Source organism: Ochlerotatus camptorhynchus, unplaced genomic scaffold (genome assembly GCF_037179485.1).
Source record: "Ochlerotatus camptorhynchus isolate MF236.1 unplaced genomic scaffold, CSIRO-AGI_Acam_v1.1 ptg000984l, whole genome shotgun sequence".
NCBI classification, from domain to species: domain Eukaryota; kingdom Metazoa; phylum Arthropoda; class Insecta; order Diptera; family Culicidae; genus Ochlerotatus; species Ochlerotatus camptorhynchus.
The window spans coordinates 69,066-90,188 of record NW_027041417.1 but is presented as its reverse complement, the minus strand read 5'-3'; the positions used below and the strand labels follow the sequence as shown (position 1 = coordinate 90,188).

Sequence of the window (21,123 nt, the reverse complement as noted above, 5' to 3'; positions counted from 1 at the left end):
GCTGAAAACGGAGTGCCACAAGGCTCAATCCTTTCTGTAACTCTGTTCCTCGTAGCTATGCAGTCAATTTTCAATGTCATACCAACTGGAGTTGAAATCCTCCTATACGCAGACGATGTCATTCTCATAGCAAGAGGAACCAACCATGGAACTATTCGTACGGTTCTTAGAAAAGCTGTTGTAGCTGCTGTTGAGTGGGCAACTACTGGCTTTGCCATAGCTCCAAGCAAATCCAAACAACTTCGCGTCTGCCACCTTCGACACCGAAAACGCGGTCGGGCTATAAAAATCAACAGATCTCCAATCCCACTAGTGAGAAGTATGACAATTCTTGGGGTCCTACTCGACTCAAAGTAAATTTTTTTAAGGCACTTTGCAGTCGCTAAACAAAGCTGTCGCAGGAGAATCAACATTCTACGAATACTCGGACATCGCCTCAAAAGGAGTAATCGATCAACTCTGCTTAGAATAGGATCAGCACTGGTCTTATCGAATCTTTTGTATAGCCTGGGAATCACGAGCACCAACATCGAAGCAATGGAACGAATCCTAGGGCCCACTTACAATGAAGTAGTCCGCCAGGCATCTGGTGCATTTCCAACTAGCCCCATAATTTCTATAATGGCTGAGGCTGGTTGTCTCCCTTCCGTCTTTCACTTATCCAACGTTTATATGTCAGCTAACTGTCCGACTAACGGAAAAAATCCATGAAGCAATCGAGTATCCTTCGACAAAAAGAGCAAAAAAACTTCTTCTTGAAACAACCGCATGGTGTTTCCCAGATGTATGCAGAATTCTAAGAGCTGCCGATAGAGAGTGGTATGCACCAGTCCCAAAAATTGACAACAACCTTAGGAACAACATCAGAGTAGGCGCAAACAGGAACATCGTACTACCGAAGTTTATGGAATTCATAACTACTCGTTATCACGACCACGAGCAGATAAATACTGATGGCTTCAAAGAAAACAACCTGGAATAGTTGTGCACAACACAAACGTTAGTTTCGGCTTGCCTGACATATGCAGCGTATTCTCAGCCGAAGCATTTGCCCTGAAAACAGCTGTATCGAATATCCAAGACCAAGAAAAACCCTGATCCTAACCGATTCTGCTAGTTGCCTCGATGCACTAAGTGGAGGGCGGTCCAAACACCCAGTTCATCGAAAGAAACATAGAGGAACGAGACATTACGTTTAGCTGGATCCCTGGCCATTCCGGTATCGCTGGCAACGAAACAGCTGACGAACTGGCCAAACAAGAACGAAGCCAACCGCAACTCGAAATTCCGGTACCATCCCAAGATGTTGTACATGCGATAAAAAGTAGGATTTGGGCAGTATGGGGATCGGAATGCCATCATAGTCAGGCCCAATTGCGACGAATTAAGTCAACACCTGATAGATACAACGATCAAAAATGCGCCTCAGAACAACGAATCCTAACTCGAATTAGAATAGGACATACCCGGCTTACCCATTCACATTTGATGAGTTGATGAGTTCACCATATACTAGTGGAATGCAGAGGATATGAACAAACTAGGAAATCTTGCGGAATCGACGGATCACTATGCATGATACTAGCTAACAATACCGATAAAGAAGAAGCAATATAGGTTAGTAACTTGTTCAATGAAATCTGATTAGTTAGAGTAATCTATTGTAGTATTAATTATCCTGACACGAATGCCACACAATAATGTGGTAAAGTGTCATAAATAAATAATAATAATAATAATAATATTAATTATGTGTCCTACACATAGATATCATTTGTTGATCACATTGCAAAAAATCATGTGTGGGACACATAAAAACAATCTTTGAAATTTTATCAGTGTTGATATTGAAAATATAAAGTAGTGCTTTCATGAAAATCAAAAACAATAGAAAATACTCCCCTGGACCAAGGATTTGGAATTTTAAAAGTTAAAATAAATAAACATCTCTTCCAAATTTGGTCCAAATCGGAAGAGGTCAATTTTTTTGTATTTTGTTTTTCTCGGTCACTTGGCACGGAATAACCCATTTAGAATATTTAGGAAATTCACTTCTGCACTAGTACCGCGTAATATTGAATTTTTGTCGACCAACAAATAGGGCTTGACCTGCCGAACAACTTTGCCGAAGACAGAGACCTTCTATATGACCAAGATCCCAAGATATATCATATTCAGGAAATTCGCTTGCACACTAGAACCACAAACGAAGTGACAGACGGAGCGGCTCGAAAACTTTGGTGACTAACCTGCTATTTCAATTTTTCAGTGTACCACATGGCAACACCACTACTACTGGATTGTACCACATGGCAACACTACTACTGGATTGTACCAGTATTTTCACCAAATGTATTAGAATGTTTTGGTTCTATCTCTTTCACTCTACTCAAAACTGAAATGCATAAAAAAAATGACAAAATGATACACTCTTTGCACACTGTCAAAGAATCATTGTACACAAAATCAACTTTGTTCAAATCAAAACAAAAAAAAACTAACCCATCTGGTGGCTGATGGCACAAGCTTCCAAGAAAATTCTATTACAGTGAACCACATTATTTTAATGGATTTCTTCGCCAGTTAGTCGTCTGTCACTTCGTTTGTGCTAGAACCGCGTAGTGAGATAATTCTGAACTTCTCTAAAAATGTAAATGACGCCAAATTAAAAGATCCAAAATGGCATAACACATATTATGCAAAGTTTCATGCAAATCGAGAAGGCGGAATCTTTATTATTATTATTATTATTATTATTATTATTAGTGTTTATTCTTTTTTATTATCTTATTTGACCTGGAACTGGTCGGGTGCCTTTATTCGCTGCATAGATTTATTTTTTTAGTTTTTTACGTGGATTCCAGAATTCACGTGGTTTTTAGCATGCACAGTTGCTTTTATTCGCTAAGAGTTGATCAAAAAAGTGTTATATTATAAAATCGCGCGGTGGTGGAGTCCTGATTGCAGTATCAACGAGACTAGCCAGCTACGTAAGTACGTCACCCATTTCCAGTCTGTGGAACAGCTGTGGATTGTCATAGAACTTCCACAAATCAAGATTCGTGTAAGCGCAATCTACTGCTCCCGACCACAAAAACGACTGCACGATCATCCGTGAGCATGTGGAATCTTTAGGCTCGATTTCTTCTCAATTAAGTCCTTGCTCTCCCGCTTTCGTATTTGACGACTACAATCAAGCTGGTTTGCAGTGGCGCTTTACAGACAGTGGCATATCATTAACTGATCCACTGCGTTCGCATATGCCGGTTGCTTGATGTGCTCTTTTGGACGGTTTTAACTTTTACGGGTTCACACAAGCTAATACTTTTCCGAACCGAAATAGACGTTTGCTGGCAAATGATTTCGCATTACCGGGCACTTCTGTTTCCTTGCCGGTCGCGACACTGATCATCTCGCTCTTCATCTGAGTGCTACTCTTTGGACTTTCGCCGAGCTGATTATGTTGCATTGAACAATGCGCTTGCGGAATTGATGGGCAATTTATCGAAAAAGCCGCTAGCGTGAATGATACTGTGGATTTTTTCAGTGCTGCACTGGAAGATGCTATTTTCCGCACTGTCCCATCACGATGACCCCCACAAAAGCCTTCATGGTCTAACCCACGCCTACGCGTGCTAAAACGTCAACGCTCTGCCGCCCTCCGAAAGTATTGTAACTCTCGCTCGCCGTACTACAAACGATTGTTAAATTTTGCGAGTCGAAGTTATCGAAATTACAATCGTTTTCTCTATAATCGACACGTGAGACGCACGGAAGGGAACCCTTCGCATAAATCCGAAAAGATTTTGGTCGTTTGTCAACTCCAAACGGAAGGAATCCGGGTTTGCATTGTTCCATGTTTCTCGGGAATGACTCGGCTAATAGCGAAAGAAGAAAATGCGACTTGTTTGCTCGTCATTTCAAACTAGTGTTCCATGATTTCTCTGCTTTGCCGACACAAATGCTGGACGCTACTGTTGAGATGCCACGTGATGTGTTTAGTTTCGATATTTCGCGCATTTCAGAAGATATGGTGATAGCCGCAACATGCAAACTAAAGCTCTTGTTCGCCGCCGGATCTGACGGCATTCCGTCATCAGTTCTAAAACGTTGTGTAGCCAATCTCTGCCTTCCACTTGCGAGGCTATTCAATCTCTCGGCACAGCAATGTGAGTTCCCCTGCCGCTGGAAACTTTCTTATCTGTTCCCAGTCTACAAAAAAGGAGATAAAAAGAATGTCGCAAATTATCGTGGAATCACCTACCTGTGTGCCTGCTCAAAACTGTTCTAGACTATTATAAATGATGCTCTGTTCGCGTGCTGCAAAAATTATATCGATACAGAACAACACGGCTTTTACCCGAAGCGCTCCGTGTCCATGAACCTGGTGCAGTTTACTTTTAACTGTTTGCGATGCATGGATTCAGGATCCAAATCGATGCTGCGTATATGGATCTAAAAGCTGCATTTGACACGGTGGACCATAATATCTTGCTTGCCAAGCTGGAGATACTTGGTGTCTCGTCAACTACTGTGGATTGGTTCAGAACTTACTTGGTGAATCGCTATGTACAGATTAAGATTGGCACGTCGGAATCGGATGTTTTCTCAAACAACTCGGGAGTTCAGTAACCTAAATAGGACCGCTACTGTTTTCGATCTTTTTAAACGACGTCGCCGTTCTGATACCATCAGGATCCCGCGTTTTCTATGCAGACGAAAATTATTAAAAGTCTCTCGGACTGTTGAAATCTCTAGAATATGTTGGTATTTTTGCTGACTGGTGCTCAAGAAATTTGATGAGTCTTAGCATCGAAAAATGTAACATTATTTCCTATCACCGAAAAATCGAACCAATCAGTCAAACGAATATGTTCTCTACGAGCGCTGTCTTGTTTGTGTAGAGCTCACTGCAGACTCACTTTCAGAATCCACTACAATGACATCATCTCCAGAGCTAATCGATAATTGGGCTTTATTTTCAAAATTGCCGACGAGTTCCGTGACCCGCTATGCCTCAGGTCACTTTACTGCTCGCTTGTGCGTTCTTTATTGGAGTCAAGTTTAGTTGTTTGGTGCCCTTTCCATGCCAGCTGGATCACTAGAATTGAATCCGTTCAACGCAAGTTTGTGAGATATGCTCTTCGTTTCCTCAACTGGCGTGACCCAACGAACTTGCCACCGTACAAGGAGCGTTGCCGTCTCCTGGGAATCGAACCAGGTGAGACGGTTGGTCGCTCGAGTTATGTTCGCTGGAAAGCTGCTTATGGGTGACATTGACTGTCCAACACTGCTGTCTCAGATAAATATGTATGCCCTCTTCGTCAACGTGACTTTCTGTTTTTGAAACCACGGCGCCGAAATTATACACAACACGAGTCAATTCAAGCAATCAGCCGGCAATTCAACAACTTCTTTTATATGTTCGACTTCAATGTATCAGCTGACGGCTTCGGTTATTTGGCCTTTTCCGTACCATTGACCGTAACTATTTATTTTAAGTTTTATTCATTTAGACAATAATTGTCAGTGGAATTTTTCAATAAACAAATATATATGATTTTTAGAATTTCGAAATATACGCGATTATTTTTATGCGGCACGCTTCCTCTGCGTAAAAACCGACTCCAGTGTATATATATATTTATATATTATTGTATTTACATTTACAAATACAATTTAAGTTTGATTAAATGATTTCACTTGATTACTCACCAATGAACCCTAGCTGGCAAAAGTCCAAGACAAACCATTGAATCTGTTCTTTCTTTGCAGTTTTTTCTAAGGCAAATTTTTTCATTATTGTTATGAAACCCTTTTTGGTGAGTATATCATCCTCTAGTTGTACATAGAAAGCACCTTTGGGTTGAGCGTAAGCCATAAGGTATACAAAATCCAAGTTCTGTTTGGATCGCCACTTTACCCGTTCGGTTGAATCGTTTAAAGTTAGACGTAGTTTGGTCATATCAGGATAATAACTTGCGGCCGGAGATATAATTTCTATGAAACCACTCTCAATAGATGTTGGGAATCTTGTATTGATGCTATTTGCAACATTTGATACGTAATCTAAATCCGATTCTCCAATAAAAATCACGATCATTGTATCATTCTGTTCCTCTTCATCCATGTTGGCTATTAGATTGTCTACGGTTTCCACCAGATATGATTGTTTTTCACGTTTGACCGTTGGTATGCCAAGCACTATAGACACACCTTGTCTATTCCTCGTTTGTAAATAGCCTGGTCTCAAGGATGCAGGATCATCAAGCAAATGTGGTAAAAAATGAAAGGCCGTTGGTAGCTTCAAATTTGCAGGCAACTTGGCAGAGGCGGTTGCGTTACGAATCATAGATCGTGAATCAGCGCTTAGTCCATCTAGTAGATTTAAATTTATCGTCATATTGGAAATTTCTCCATTTTGATTAGTAAATCCAAGGTATTGTGATAAAATTGCCACATCTTCTTGCTTAGCGCGATACATGGATTCAAGATACTGCATACGCATTTGAAATTCAGCAACTCTTTGCGACATAGTTTGTTCAGCAGAAAAGTCTATAGAAAATTTAAAACAAAAATGGATTAGTTATAAATTAAGGAAACAAATTGAATATCTTACCTGTAGCAACTAGAAATAATATTGTAGATGGTATTGACACAAGTATAAAAGCCAAAAAGCAATTACGGCGCCTTAGTAACGACGAAGTCAATCCCATCTTCATGACTGTTGTTATTCGTCTGTAAGATAATAAAAATAAATCATATAGAACTTCGGTACTTCTTTACCTGTTATTGTCAGGGGTAAATGAATATCTTGAGTGATGATTCTTTGCAAGAAGAATGCATCATATTCCAGAGCATCGTTTTGAGAAAAAAAAAACACTCAGACTTCATCATACAGCAATTCCATACAAAAAAGTTAGAGTGGATCATAGAATTTCGTAACAATTGATAATTTTGTACCTTGTCGAAAAATATTAGGCTCATATTTTGACGTAGGACTACGTCTTTGACTTCTATATGGGGGTACACTTTGTGAAAACCGAAAATGGAACATGTAACAAATTAAGAAAGATTTTGAACGTTAATAACTCAGCTGCCCCTGGTCCAATTTTAATAATTTTATCACCAATCGATCAGAAATATGGCTACACAATGCTTCCAAATGTTGATTTTCAACAAGAAACTATTGAAAAACTGGTAAATGTCCAGCATTGTCCAAAAGCGCCGTATTAACTAACAAATCCACCAATTACCTACATGCATATGCTGCTTCCCCAGCACAGTCATCAGAGAGTAGTAAGTAGACGAAACCAGTCGAAGTGGCATTCGCCTCCGATCCTCGGGCGCGTGCGAATAGGGAGGATGGAATTGCGTAATATTTTGCACACTCATCGCCATACTCAGAACCACACGCTCCCAACGACCACACCACTGTGTGGTGGTGTTCGGTCGTCGAAATAAGTAGCAGCAGTAGCAGTGCTTTCGGCGTGTGGCGTTGAAAATTGTTCTCCAGTAATAACGAAAGGCTGCCTGCAAGCAGCGAGCTGCAGAGCCCACAAAAGCAACCATCAAAGGAGGAAGAAGCTGCACCGCTATGCTATGGATCGGAATCAGTAGCTCTTCGTGAGTCGCTGCAGGTCGGTCATCTATTCCATGCGTGTCACCCTCGCTCCAAACGACATACAACTCGACAGCCTCATCCGTGTTGAACACCCAGCTCAGAATTACTCAACCAACACTACAAAACGATCCTTTTCAGGGCCACCAAAAATTTGTTAAAAAGTATTATTTGGACATTGGTCAAGGTCATCAGTTCCCACAAACATCTAGCTAACAAGGCTCAACCTGGTCTCTATAGAAGGTGTGGAATTGTAGGCCCGAATGTATTGGTGAGATTAATCATCGTCTGACCATTTTCCAGAACACGCTGGTAGGAAGTGTTATAGAATTTGAGAGAAGTGGGAATAATTCGCTTTGGGTGTATATTAGACTGATGCAAAATTTGACTTTTTCGCTCCACAATACTTAAACGATTCCAAATCGGATCCTGACTAACCTCTCAAAATTTGAACCCATTTGGTGAGAAACTGAGATGGCACAAACCTGATGAAGTTTGTATGGGAATTACTATGGTAAGACCAAGATTTTTGTTCATGTCTATCTAATAATTCACCATATCGGTCTGCTTCCAAAGCTTTCAACTGTACTTGTAGGAAATTTTCCCAGCTACAACTTTGCTCAAGAACACTTTTTGATTAAATGCAAGGATCTAAAGTTATCAATGGTTCAATGCGCTGATGTCTTATGATCATGCTCAACCAACTGCTCAGCAGGCAACATTGGTGTTTCTGGGGCGTTGAATAGGACACAAAAATCATGGCTACTATGTCACACTGCAAAATACAGTGTTGCCTATAGAGCAGCTGCTTGATCATGTCATAAGTTTATCAATCTCTTAAATAAATAATAACTTTTTCCTGTCTCGTTTTACATAGAAACGATCTTCAGCAAAGTTGTAGCTGAGAAAATTTTCTTTAAGAATAGCTATCGAACCGTTTCGCAGCTCAATATGGAAAAAGACTAGAAAGCAATGAACAAAAAGTTGAGATTTCCCATAGTAATTAACATGTAAACTTCAAATGGCTTGTGCGAAGTCTGTTTCTAACCAAATGAGTTGTAACTTTTGGAGGCTAATCAGGACCCGATTTGAAACCATTTAAGCACTGTGGAGCGAAAAAGTCAAATTTTGCATCAGTCTAGTGTATATTCAGTCCCCAGAAAACCAATAAAATCAAATTTGTGAGAAAATTAGCTCTCACGAGTTCAATCTCTCGAAGTCCCTCCTTTTTTACATATTCTGCACAAACGATACTTTCCACCCCGCCCCATTCATATAATTCGGAAGGAAATCCTGTGAGGGGTTAATTGAATACTCTTCAATACCAAAATGCACAAAACTTAAAAATTTATAAATAACAAAAAATTCTAAATTTACCTTTTAAAGTCGGGTAGATGAATCAAAAATACTCAAGTTGACAGTCCCTTGGATTCTCTTCATCAACTTTCATTTTGAAATTTATTTACAAATTTACTACGCTACAAATTTGATACGCTTACAAATAAAAAAACAGAAAGAGTTAAGATAATTGATGATTGATCAATTAAAAGAACAAAATGTTCATATTTGTTCGTCCACTAGCGGTCCTACGTCAAGCTTCCATTCGTGCCCCTAGGCACAGACCCTTCTACTTTTTTATTTTATTTTGGCCCTTTCGTGTTAGTTTTGAGGAAAAAATATGAATATGGACTAACGGCAGTATTTTTTGTTTATAAATTATTTCATAAGGCTTAATCGAATTAACTTTACAAAGCCGAATATTCTTGTTCACTCTACAATGCATCTTAAAACAAAAAAAGTTACAACATAATAAAAAAAGTTTATCTTCCGCTATCCAATACGCTTCCTCCATCAGAAGTAGTTGCATTGTATGGCAGTATCGCTAACGGGGGACAGAGCGCTTCCAGCACTCTCACACTTATCAGGAAACTGTTGCTTTCCAAAGTCTACGAAGAAAGAACTGCTAATGAATAATGGTTGCTGTCGAGTAAACAGATGATCGCGCGACACACATCGAGAGTGGCCTGCTTCTATCGACAGCTGAGTGAACACTGTAAAGGCACGGATAGAAATCTCCTTATACCTTTTGGCAAATTTCTATTGCTGATTATTCATAAAATGTATAAGTCAACTAATAAGCAGACGCCTTGCAAAAAGTTAATAAAGATCATGTGTCAAATGAAATGTATAAGCGATCACACATATCTTTTATGCATTCTTGTAGGACCTATGTGATTTGTCTTATGGAATGTATAAGGCTGATGTTTTGGCAAAAATGTATAAGTGAAACACACGAAAAAAATAATTGATTTTCGTTTCGTGCATGTTATATTTTTTCCTGGAAAATTTTGATATTTTTAATACATTGTTTAACAGCGTTCGGACCCTTCAAACGCACCTTGTGCATCCGTTTTGATACAAACTACTGTTTCGGACTTTGTTACAAAGCTTATTTTATGGCTATGAATTGTCGGGAACCGTAGCGAAAGAAAACACTCGCGATCACATATACACCTCTATTCCCGTTTTCGTACGAACTGGATTCGTTCGAAACGTAAGCAATTTCCCATTCCCGTTTTCGTTCCCGTTTTGTGCTATTCCCATTTTCGTACGAATGCGTATGCGTACGCGTACGACAGCCAGGGGATAAAAACTTTGAATTTTTTTATAATCCCTAATACAAATGTTATGGTTAATTTGCTTAACACGTCGGGGTTGATTGATTGATTTATCTTTATTGAGGAGGCTTTCAGCCTGAGGCTGGTTTGCCTCCAACGTGTTCGGGGTATCATCCAAACTATTTGTTGAATAGTTCAATCATTTGGGTTATCGCTCGTGTATGGTATTTTTTATTAGGGATGGCCTTAGTGTACAAAAAATCTACAACCCAATTTTTGGTGTTTGATTGTAATAATTTTACTTAAAATTACGTGAAGTTAAAGATCTCATATGGAAATTGATTGAAAAATCATGCAATAAAAATACAATTTAGAAATAAAAATTTTAAAACTCGAAGTCTGAGAAATATGAAGGTCGAAACAATTAGAAAATTTTGGACAAAGGCATTTCTGTAACAGCTTACATAACAAATATTTATGTACAGTCAAGATTCCTATAGTGCGGATTCGTTCTTGCCGGATTCCTATAGTACTGATGCCAGTGGATTCCTATAGTACGGTCGATCCGGCATTAACGAATACACGTAGCATATGGGATAAGAGCTAATTGGGACCAAACACTGATTGTACTGCAATTTGAAGAGATATCTTCCTGATGTCTCTTGAGAAGTTGTTAAGCAGAAAGTTGGCCACTTTTTGGGACGATTCAGTTTCCGGTAGGACACAAGTCTGATCCTGTGGAAGATCCGGAATATCCGTAGAAGTGGCCAATTCATGAAACTGATCCTAGAGCTCCGCGGATTTTTCGAAACCACTCATAGACGTCTTATCAGAATTAATTCGGAGTTGTGACTGGAATATGGACTCTGGGACCACGGGATTGTTCACCAGAAGATCCAGAATATCCATAAAAGTGGTCAATTCATGAAACTGATCCTAGATCTCCACGGTTTTTTTTAAACCACTCATAGACGTCTTATCAGAATTAATTCGGAGTTGTGACTGGAATATGGGCCCTGGGGACCACGAGATGGTTCATCGGAAGATCCGGAACATCCGTAAAAGTGGTCAATTCATGAAAATGATCCTAGAGCTCCACGGCTTTTTCGAAACCACTCATAAATGTCTTATCAGAATGAATTCGGAGTTGTGACTGGAATATGGACCCTGGGGACCACGGGATGGTTCACTGGAAGATCCGGAACATCCGTAAAAGTGGTCAATTCATGAAACTGATCCTAGAGCTCCGCGGATTTTTTGAAACCACTCATATACGTCTTATCAGAATGAGTTCGGAGTATGACCGAAAATTTGACCCTGGGGACTACGGAATGGTCCACTATAATATCCGGAACATCCGTAAAAGTGTTCAATTCATGAAACAGATCCTACTAGAACGGATTTTTTGAAACCACTAATAGACGTCTTATCACAATAAATTCGGAGTTGTGTTCGGAAAATGTACTCTGGGGACCATGGAATGGTTCACCGGAAGATCCGGAACATCCTGAAAAGTGATTAATTCATGAAACTGATCCTAGAGCTCCGTGTTTTTGTTTAAACCTTTCATAAACGTCTTTTTTTACAATTAATTCGGAGTTTTGACAAGAATTTGGACTCTGGGGACTATACGATGGTCCACCGAAAGATCTGGAACATCCGCAAAAGTTGTCAATTCATGAGACTGATCCATGAGTTTGCGGAACCACTCATAAACGAATTTGGAGTTGTGACCGGAATATGAACGCTTAGATGGAAAATGGACCTTTGGGACCACGAAATGGTACACCAGGAAGATCCTGAACATCCATAAAAGCCGTTTTTATGAAGACAAAAATATTAGCACCGAAACCATCACTTTTTGGGATGAATTGATCTAATAATTTGACTTATCGAAATAAAAACAAATATAGATAAAGAGTATAGCAATATAAGAAAGGGAAAAAATAACTCCAAAAGAATTTATTAGATTAAAAAGATGATAGATTTATTTTTAAAGCTAACGATAATTTTCTCATACCAACCGACGGTATACTCGGACGGGATTTTCTAGTCAAGTTCAAATGTAACATTGACTATGAATATTGGCTACTCAATTTTAATTCAGGAAATAACATAGTTTCAATACCAATCGAGGATAATACAAATAATGTTTTCACAATACCTGCTAGATGTGAAGTAGTTAGAAGTATTCCTAATGTTTCAATATATGAAGATTTAATAGTACTACACAGGAAATACACCCTGGTGTATTCAGAAGAGCAACAATTTCTATTCACAAAATATAACTTTACAAAATAATGTTCCGGTCTGAATACCGAACAACAATCAGGTTCATTCCCAATCGGATGAAATAAAAACGCAAATACAAAAGTTAATTAATGACGATATAATAGAACCATCGGTCTCACTTTTCAATTCTCCGATTCTTCTAGTTCCAAAAAATCGGATGACAATACAAGAAAATGGAGACTAGTAGTCGATTTTCGACAGCTTAATTAAAAAGGAATGGCACTGCCACGTATTGATACAATTCCAGACCAGCTATATTTTAGTTTTCTTGACTTAATGGCTGGTTTTCACCAAATTCCATTAGAAAATGAAGCACGAAAATAAACAGCTTATACCTCCCCCCATGGACAATTTCAATTTAAAAGATTGCCTTTTGAACTCAATATCAGTCCTAACAGCTATCACAGTTCGTGAGTGGAGTTCAAATGGAATCGAATCCGGTCGGAACCAGTTGATACGTTCGGACCTGAGGACCATGACTTTCGGATAAAACTACCGAACGCTTTGACGATTCAACTCAGAGTGTTTATTATAATGTTTTTAGGTTTGGAGTCAGCTAGTGTACATGGGTGTATGTTATATAAAGACAAGGAAAGTGCATATGCAGCTTATGCTGCGTTTGCAAATTAGAACCTCGCGGCCTGGCTTAAGTATGTGCTGTATTTACCGTGTGAACCGGTCATATTACGGATTCGCAAGTCGGACTGTAATTCTGATGAATTGGTATGCTGGAACGACACGTTTCTGCTGATGCAGTAAATTCTTGTACTGTATCAAGATTTGTGGATGTCTACTACACAGTGTGAAAGTGAAGTGCTACTAACGGTTCAGTGGAAAGTGTTAAATTTCCCCGGGAAAGTGCCCGATCCTGGACGAAAATCATGAATGAATCCTTCCGGGGACGTCATTTCACTTGTATGGCGTTTTCGCTGTGGTTTGCCTGTTGATGTTTCCTTTTGTGCGCGAACCGTCGTTGACGGCTAGTCGGCACCAATACCATCCTCCCGGGTCAGTTCGAGATGACACTAACACCACGATCGTCCATAGGAGTGTTTTTTGATGAAAACGAATGACCTCTCCCCACTTATTTTCCTCGAAACAATGTGGAATCGTTGCCTGCTCAGAGTTTTTGGACTGGTGAAGGAATCGAAAGGAAATCAGCTAAGTATCAGGGGTCACATTGCGAATCTCGAAACGGAAGACGTTTTGTACAAACGCTTGTATGAAAAAGTTTTGAATGAAAAAGTTTTGCGCATCAGATTGGTCCCAGATTTGAAAAAAAAATGAATATTTTAAGCTCAGGTTTTTTACATACTATTTTAGCAGAGTAGCAGAAGATTGCAAGCAAAAGAAAACTGCAAATTAATGGAAGGCGAGAGAGTACAAATGGGATGCTCCATGGGGAATTAACACCAAATCTTGACTCCAGCTACTTCGTTATATTTAGTTGAAGATGCTAATTTCAAATAACAGACTGTAGTGGTAATTTTTATACGATAGATGGAGTAGATGAAAGCATAGAGTTGATAGTTCCGTTAGAGTACGGCAGTGTGAAGATTGTGTATAGATGTTAGACAAGCGAGCTAGGACAACTTTTAAGGAAGGTACAAATCGGTTTTTTCATCTCTCTTTACCAAACTCCCCCTTTGGAGAGGGATGGTGAGGGGTGTCCCCTGAGATGAGATTGGATTTCCATTTTATTTTATATTATTCTTGAAAAATAACAAGTATCATTCGAGCTAAAAAATATTTATTTGCATAACATAACCTTGAAATTTCAGTATTAAATCCACCAAATAATTATATTGGGAGCTCAGGAGACATAGAGCTGCATCTTATTGCATGTAAAATATTTATTATTTTCATTGCAGAATATCAACTAATTTATCCATATAAATTTATTTTCATTACTTCATATTTAATGTTCTGATATATTTCATTTCTTCACTACAAAAACTTTTATTATATAAATAAATACTGGGTTGGGAGGGAGCATCAGGGTATCATTCAAACTGAAACTGGACGATGGTATGATGGACAGCCGGAGTCTAGGAGGGAAATACTAGCATTTTCGTTATCCTACCCATTCGGTTGTGGTGGTGTGAATTCTACTCCAAAAGTTTCAGTGCGATTGACGCACCCTTCTTAGCAAACCTAAGTATTGTGAATTGCGTTATTCAATTTATTAGATCGTATCGTTGGAAGGAGATTCTTAAATTCCCGTGGATTTCACGTAAGTGCCTCTGCTTACGGGTCCACCCCTCCGTTTTTGGCCCTTCATCAATCATACCGATATTGTGAATTCAGATCGGTACACACTTAGATTTTTTCGCCGAGATGGGCACCACCGAGCAGCTCGGCATTTTATTCTGCTGGATCTCAGTGAAAAACTTGCCGAGACTCAGCTAACAAACGGGAATTTTGCCGAGATCTCAGCTAACAAACATATTTTTTGCTGAATTTCCAGCAAAATAAAATGCCGAGCTGCTCGGTGGTGCCCATCTCGGCAAAAAAATCTTAGTGTGTAGGTCAAATTGAACTTGCTGTGGAGCTGCATACAAGACAAGATCTTCGAGATCATACATACATACAATATCAGTCCTAACAGCTTTCAGCGAATGATGAATATCGCTATGGCTGGACTGATGACCGAATGTGCATTTGTTTATATCGATGACATAGTGGAAACTGGATGTTCCCCTAATCATCTTCTAAATAATCTGCAACAAGTTTTTCAGCGATTAAGACATTATAATTTGAAATTAAATCCTCAAAAATGCAATTTTTATAGGACTGAGGTCACTTACCTAGGTCTCAACATTGCTGATACCGGTATTTTAACGGATGATTCAAAGTTTCAAATTGTCAAGAATTGCCCAGTACCGACAAATGAAGACGAGGTTCGTCGGTTTGTAGCGTTTTGTAATTATTATCGCAAGTTCGTACCTAACTTTGCAGATATAGTAAAATCATTGAAACATTTATCAAGGAAAGGTATATCATTTGTTTGGAACAGTGAACAACAACAAAGTTTTAGATTATTGAAAAATCATATTATATCTCCCAAATTCCATCAATATCCAGATTTTTCTAAAGATTTTATGATAACCACTGATGCGTCAGATTTCGCTTGTGGTGCAATTCTTTCGCAACAACATGGAAACAGTGATTTGCCAGTTGCATTCCCTAGCAAAAGTATTACTAAAGGTAAAAGTCTAAACCAGTAATTAAAAAAGAGTTAACTGCCATTCATCGGGCAATTGACTACTTTAAACTTTATATTGATGGCCGAAGATTTAAGGTTAGAACGGACCTCAAGCCATTAGTTTACTTATTTGACATGAAAAAGCCTACTTCTAAACTTACAAGAATGAGGCTAGATCTCGAAGAAAAGACTTCGACATTGAATATTTACCAGGCAAAGCAAATAAAGGAGCAGATTGTGGTGGATGCGCAAACCAATTGAAAATCAGTTTGATTAAGACGCAATCATTTCCGTTAATAGTGTTGATGCCCAACATAAACGAAAAACAAACTTGTAAATCAAAATGACAGAAATGTATTTTAAACATTTACACCGGGTCTCAAAAAAACATTCCTAAGAAATCCCAAATCCAATGAACTTGTTTACTAGGTCAAGCGCAAGGCGATCAACAACGCACGCAGACGGAGCAGTGAATGAAATTATTGTATACATAGCTTAGCAGACTATTGCGTGTGACTATTGTCACATGTCGTCGGGTCAATTTGTAAATAACAGGAAGTTATCGAATGAAAATAGCAACATAGGACTTTCTATCAGCGCAATTGGTTAATTATTTAAACTAATGAAACTGAAACATGCAATTATTCTACAATCGCAAGTCAGAGCGTCAATACTTTCGAATACCATGTCATGGCGATACTGCCAGGAGAAGTGGTATTTAGGAAATTTGATTTTTTTTTGTAAATTTATTTATTTGTACAGGCTCAATCGAATAAACTTTAAAGAGCCGAAAAAATTGCGTTATACATTATTAATGTCTTAAATCTAAAGTTAAAATCTAAAGTTAAAGGAATTGAACCGAGTACTAGCGGTCATCTCGAGGTTAGTGGAGATTTACAGTTTCATGGATGGGGAGAGCGAGAAGGAGGTTTGAAATACGATTTACGATACAATTATTGCATTATTCCTAAAACATGAACTTATTCCTATGCACCTTGATATCAGCAATTCTACTATTATTACAAAGCTAACATTAAAAATAAAAACCCATACACACACAAAATACAAACTAAACACAAGGTTAATCAAACTTACAATCTAAGGTTAGAAAACATAAATAAGTTTTGTTCGACTCCCCGTCGAAATCAGTAAAATTTGGATGTAACTTACAAAGCGATTGGTAGTTGGATACGAAAGCATTAGTCGAAGCAAACGAAAAACAAAAAAAAAAACAACAAAACAAAACAAAACACCGCGTAGCCCGTGCTAAATTGCCTAAAAGGATTGGAATCTTAATCACCTGTTTACAGGAAGAATTTGCCTTGTATTTTTAAATTCAAATCGCCTCCTCTCTCGGCTTGAATGTTGCAAATCGAGTTGAAGGAATTCCAGTCGTTCGGTGGGATGAATTTTTATCTGCGATGGCTGCTTCTATTGATCATCGACCGGTCTGGAAGAGGTGAACTGATCCCGGGACTATCGACCAACCCAATGGCAAACTAGAGTGCATCCTCGCGGCCGTAGTTTACTCTCAGTGGTCCGTTCCAAAGCAACTCGATGACCACAGGAAAAACGTCCAGAACATCTATACAAAAAAAAAAACGATCTCGTAGACCAATTTACAGAATGTAAGTTATTGAAACCGCACTGAAAATGCCTTGTATTGTTGATTATTACTGCATGCATGGCGCACTCGCCATACCATATCTGAACAATTGAACAATAGCAGCATGTAAGAGGTCCAATGGCGCGACCGCCATGTAAACTTCTCAGGATGGCACGTATCTCGTATTGGTCGGGCGGATCCCTATTGACGCCCAAATCCGGCTCGAAGGATCATGTTCGACTCCCCGTCAAAATCAGTAAAGTTTGGATGTAACTTACAAAAATGGGTTGGGTTCAACCTTAGCATGCAATTTCTCGGATTTGCAATCACACACGAAATTACATAAAGAACAACAACAGTTTATTGCACTCAAACACTACTGTTTAGATTTTAAATTTATTTTTACTCTTAATCTAATAACGACACAAACAAATTAAAAATTGCGATCCTTTCATCCCTACGCGCGCGATCGAACGGTGGATGATACTCGTCGTGTGGTCTTGCATGCACTAACTTATCATCGACGGGAAAGTAACCTGCATGACCGGCTCGCCTATGGAGTGCGTGTATAGGTAGCCGAAGATGACGACCGCTGGTAGTGGTCAACGGTGAGTGACCGATGGTCTGGTATAGGCGACTGCTTCCTCCTGATGACACCTAGATAGCCGAACAAGTCTCATATACTTCAGATCGCGTCTAGCCAGAATGAAGTCTCGACCCACTCCAACCCTTTGAACCGAGGAATCTTCGACACCTTAGGGATGATTGAATATAGCCATCATCCGAAGCACCCTTCACTACATTTCTGTTGCCAGCTGGCGAGTGACGATAAATGAAGAAAAATTCATCGTAGGCGATTTGTCGATCGTAAATATCGCCTTCCATAGCGCCCACCTTTGCAAGCGAGTCCGCAAAGGTGATGACAGAAGATCTTAAAGATAAAGCACTTAGGTCTCGTATTTTCATGAGAAAATACGAGGAGTGCTTTACCGGCCTCATGGAGCGAATAGCCTGGACAGAACTGAGACAATTTTGGCATTTTAACATTTGATGCCTACAAATGCACGCGCACTTTGCTTTCTCAACTCGACGCGAAGCCTGACTGGAGGGATCCAGCAGGGTCGCAGAGAAAGATTGTAGTTAACTGTCTGAAGAGTCGATAAGCTAACTGGGGTAACCCAGCAGGTTTGAGTTGCAGAATAATAATGATCGTTTTTTATTGAATAATACTTTCTTTTTATACAGTTTGGTTTTCAATACATTGTGTGTTCGAAAGAGTAATTAATTAATAGAGTGAGACGGCTGAAGTGACATCAAATTGCTTAGCCTAGCAATATAGGAAATAATGGATATATTTTGGTTGCGCACCCAGCGTTGCCATTCGAAATCTTTCCTGCTGCGCGAACGACCTTCGATCCACACAGGAAGGGTGGGAAACGGACGAGAGAGTGCTGCAGTTCTGGTACGAGCAATTCGTCATATGACTGGTGTAAAATTGCATAATTGCATTCTATTGCCCAAGCATTGGCTTTGCAGCCCGGGTGAGTTTATTTTGTTTGTTTTGATTGTAAATGCTGCTTGGATAGAGATGGCATACTACACTATCCGTAAAAATAAAATGGTAATTGTGGTGGCTAAATGGAAGACACCACTTTCGATAAGAGAAGAGCGGAAACGATAAATCCTCTCATTCGAAGAACAGTGAGAAGAGAGCATTAAAGATGTAGGGAACTATAAACGGTTGATCGAACGTTGAAATAAATTAGAAGTATTCTGATATCTAAACCTGAAAGTTGTGTTTATTGCCAATTCGAAGGAATACCTTTACCTCTTGCTAATTAAGTGAGTTTGTTGGTTTCTAAGTTAATCCACTATAGGGTGGATTAGTTCAGTGGCGACGAGGTGAAAATTAGTTTAGAAAAAGAGTTTTCTGCACTAAGTTCACGACCGTATGGTTTCACCCATTTTTTCCCGTGATTTTCTCGACGTGAGTGGTGCTTTGATAAGTGTGATTTCGGGAAAATAGCAATTAATGTAAAAATTGAACAATCATTTTCCGTCCTATGCGGTTTTTCAGTGATTTTTTTTTTCAGTTAATAAAAAGAAATGGAATTAGCTTTGCTGCGGTTGAGTAGGAAGTGATTTATAATCTTTTTCTGCCAAAAATTACGATTTGCAATTTTAGTGCTTTTGTATTTCAGGTTCTTTTGTGGAATAGTGCCTTTTAAATTTCATTTCTTTGGACTCCATAACAATTGTTTTTTGTACTTTGAGCTTATTGTCTTACACAATTACATTTTTCTCTCCCTTTAACACCATTCAACGGAAACCAACACAGTAACACATCAGCTGTTGAGAGCGTCTTTGACGACATATGCAGTATACTGTGGTAAAAGCGATAAATCCATTTTACCGTGCGACTCTCGTTGGTGTTGTTTGACGTTTCACTTTCGTTGGACCTGCAGCCGGCGCAGAAGATTTTTACAACTTGGTGGACGCTGAGTTCAACGACCTTCGGTGAGGGTCATCGACGTCCATTGTAATTTCCCAGCTGTTGCTGAAGTTCGTGCCGGAAGGCACCCAAATCGCATTTGCTGCTTTTGCTGTTGAATTGAGTTTTTGTTGCTGCTGACTAGTGATTGGAAGCCACTGCGTGATTTGGCTAGTGTTTTCAAGCCGATTTTGGAATTCTGGCCTGATTGTGTACGTGTGATTGCTACTCGGTATCAGGGAGTTTTCGTCAGTCGCATCGGATTGGAAGGTATGTAACCTTTTTTGTTCCTATGATTTTTTTTTTAGAATTTTGTGAAGTTTATTGAAATTTAGATTCAGGGGTAAATTTTTATGTCGATTTTTTTTTTATATTTTACTTTCACCCTTAATAAATAAAAGGGATGTCCTTATCAACGACCACCGAACCGTTTATTCCGGGTACAATACCCTTTTCACAGTATCTAGAGCAGCTTGAGTGGCAGTTTTTGCATAACAACTACGGTGAGGATCGTTATAAAACATCCTTTTTAGCTGTGTGCGGAACAGAAGTTTTCACCCAGTTAAAGCTCCTTTTTCCGGGGCAAAAGCTAAAGGATTTAACGTATAAGCAAATAACTGAGGCCCTGCAAAAGAGATTTGAGAAAAAGGATTCCGATGTTATCCATACCTATAAATTTTGGACGAGCAGGCAGGCTTCAAATGAAAAATCGGAGGATTTTGTTCTCGCAATCAAACAATTAGCAGAACTTTGTGATTTTGGGGGCTTTAAAGAGCGCGCAATTCGTGACGCACTAGTGATTGGCGTATACGATCGCCAGTTACAGAAACGTCTTTTCGACGAGGATGATTTGACTTCCGAAAGAGCTGTAAAACTTATTGTCACTCAAGAATTGTCTACTGATAGAACGCGTTTCATGGACAGGGATGATGATCGAAAAGGAAGCGTGATTGCCAGATTAGGGCGTCGAGTTGTACGTTCACCGACCAAAAGAAATTACCAGGATAGGAGTCGTAGCAGGGACAGAGAGCACAATCGGTCTTTCGCGTCTAGAAGCGGTAGTCGGGACAGAAGTTCAAGGAAAATTTTTGTGTGTTCTTTTTGTAACAGAAAAGGACACACAAAGAAATTTTGTTTTCGCTTCAAGCGTAAAAGCCCTCGCAAATTTCGGAATGACGTAAAATTCATTGACTCTTCCAAACCTACAATGAGCGAAAATACTTCCGGTCTTTTTAAACGGCTAAAAGATGAATTGAGTACCGATTCGGACGAAGAAGATAAGGCTTGCAT

The 21,123-nt window shown here is 39.2% G+C and overlaps 1 protein-coding gene across 6 annotated transcripts in view; it reads right to left on the bottom strand.

The window, feature by feature from the left end:
* Window positions 1-2,525: 2,525 nt before the first annotated feature.
* Mgat4a (alpha-1,3-mannosyl-glycoprotein 4-beta-N-acetylglucosaminyltransferase a) overlaps window positions 2,526-21,123 on the bottom strand; it is a 71,731-nt gene continuing 53,133 nt past the window's right edge. For 5 of the 6 annotated variants that reach the window (XM_065238824.1, XM_065238828.1, XM_065238826.1 and 2 more), the window contains 2 exons: window positions 6,620-6,738; window positions 2,526-6,555 (listed from right to left, as the gene is read on the bottom strand). In XM_065238824.1, coding sequence (XP_065094896.1) covers window positions 5,708-6,555; window positions 6,620-6,738 — 967 coding nt within the window. In that variant the 3' untranslated portion in view covers window positions 2,526-5,707. The remainder of the gene's footprint in view (window positions 6,556-6,619; window positions 6,739-21,123) is intronic. The other variant, XR_010519162.1, reaches the window with a different exon arrangement.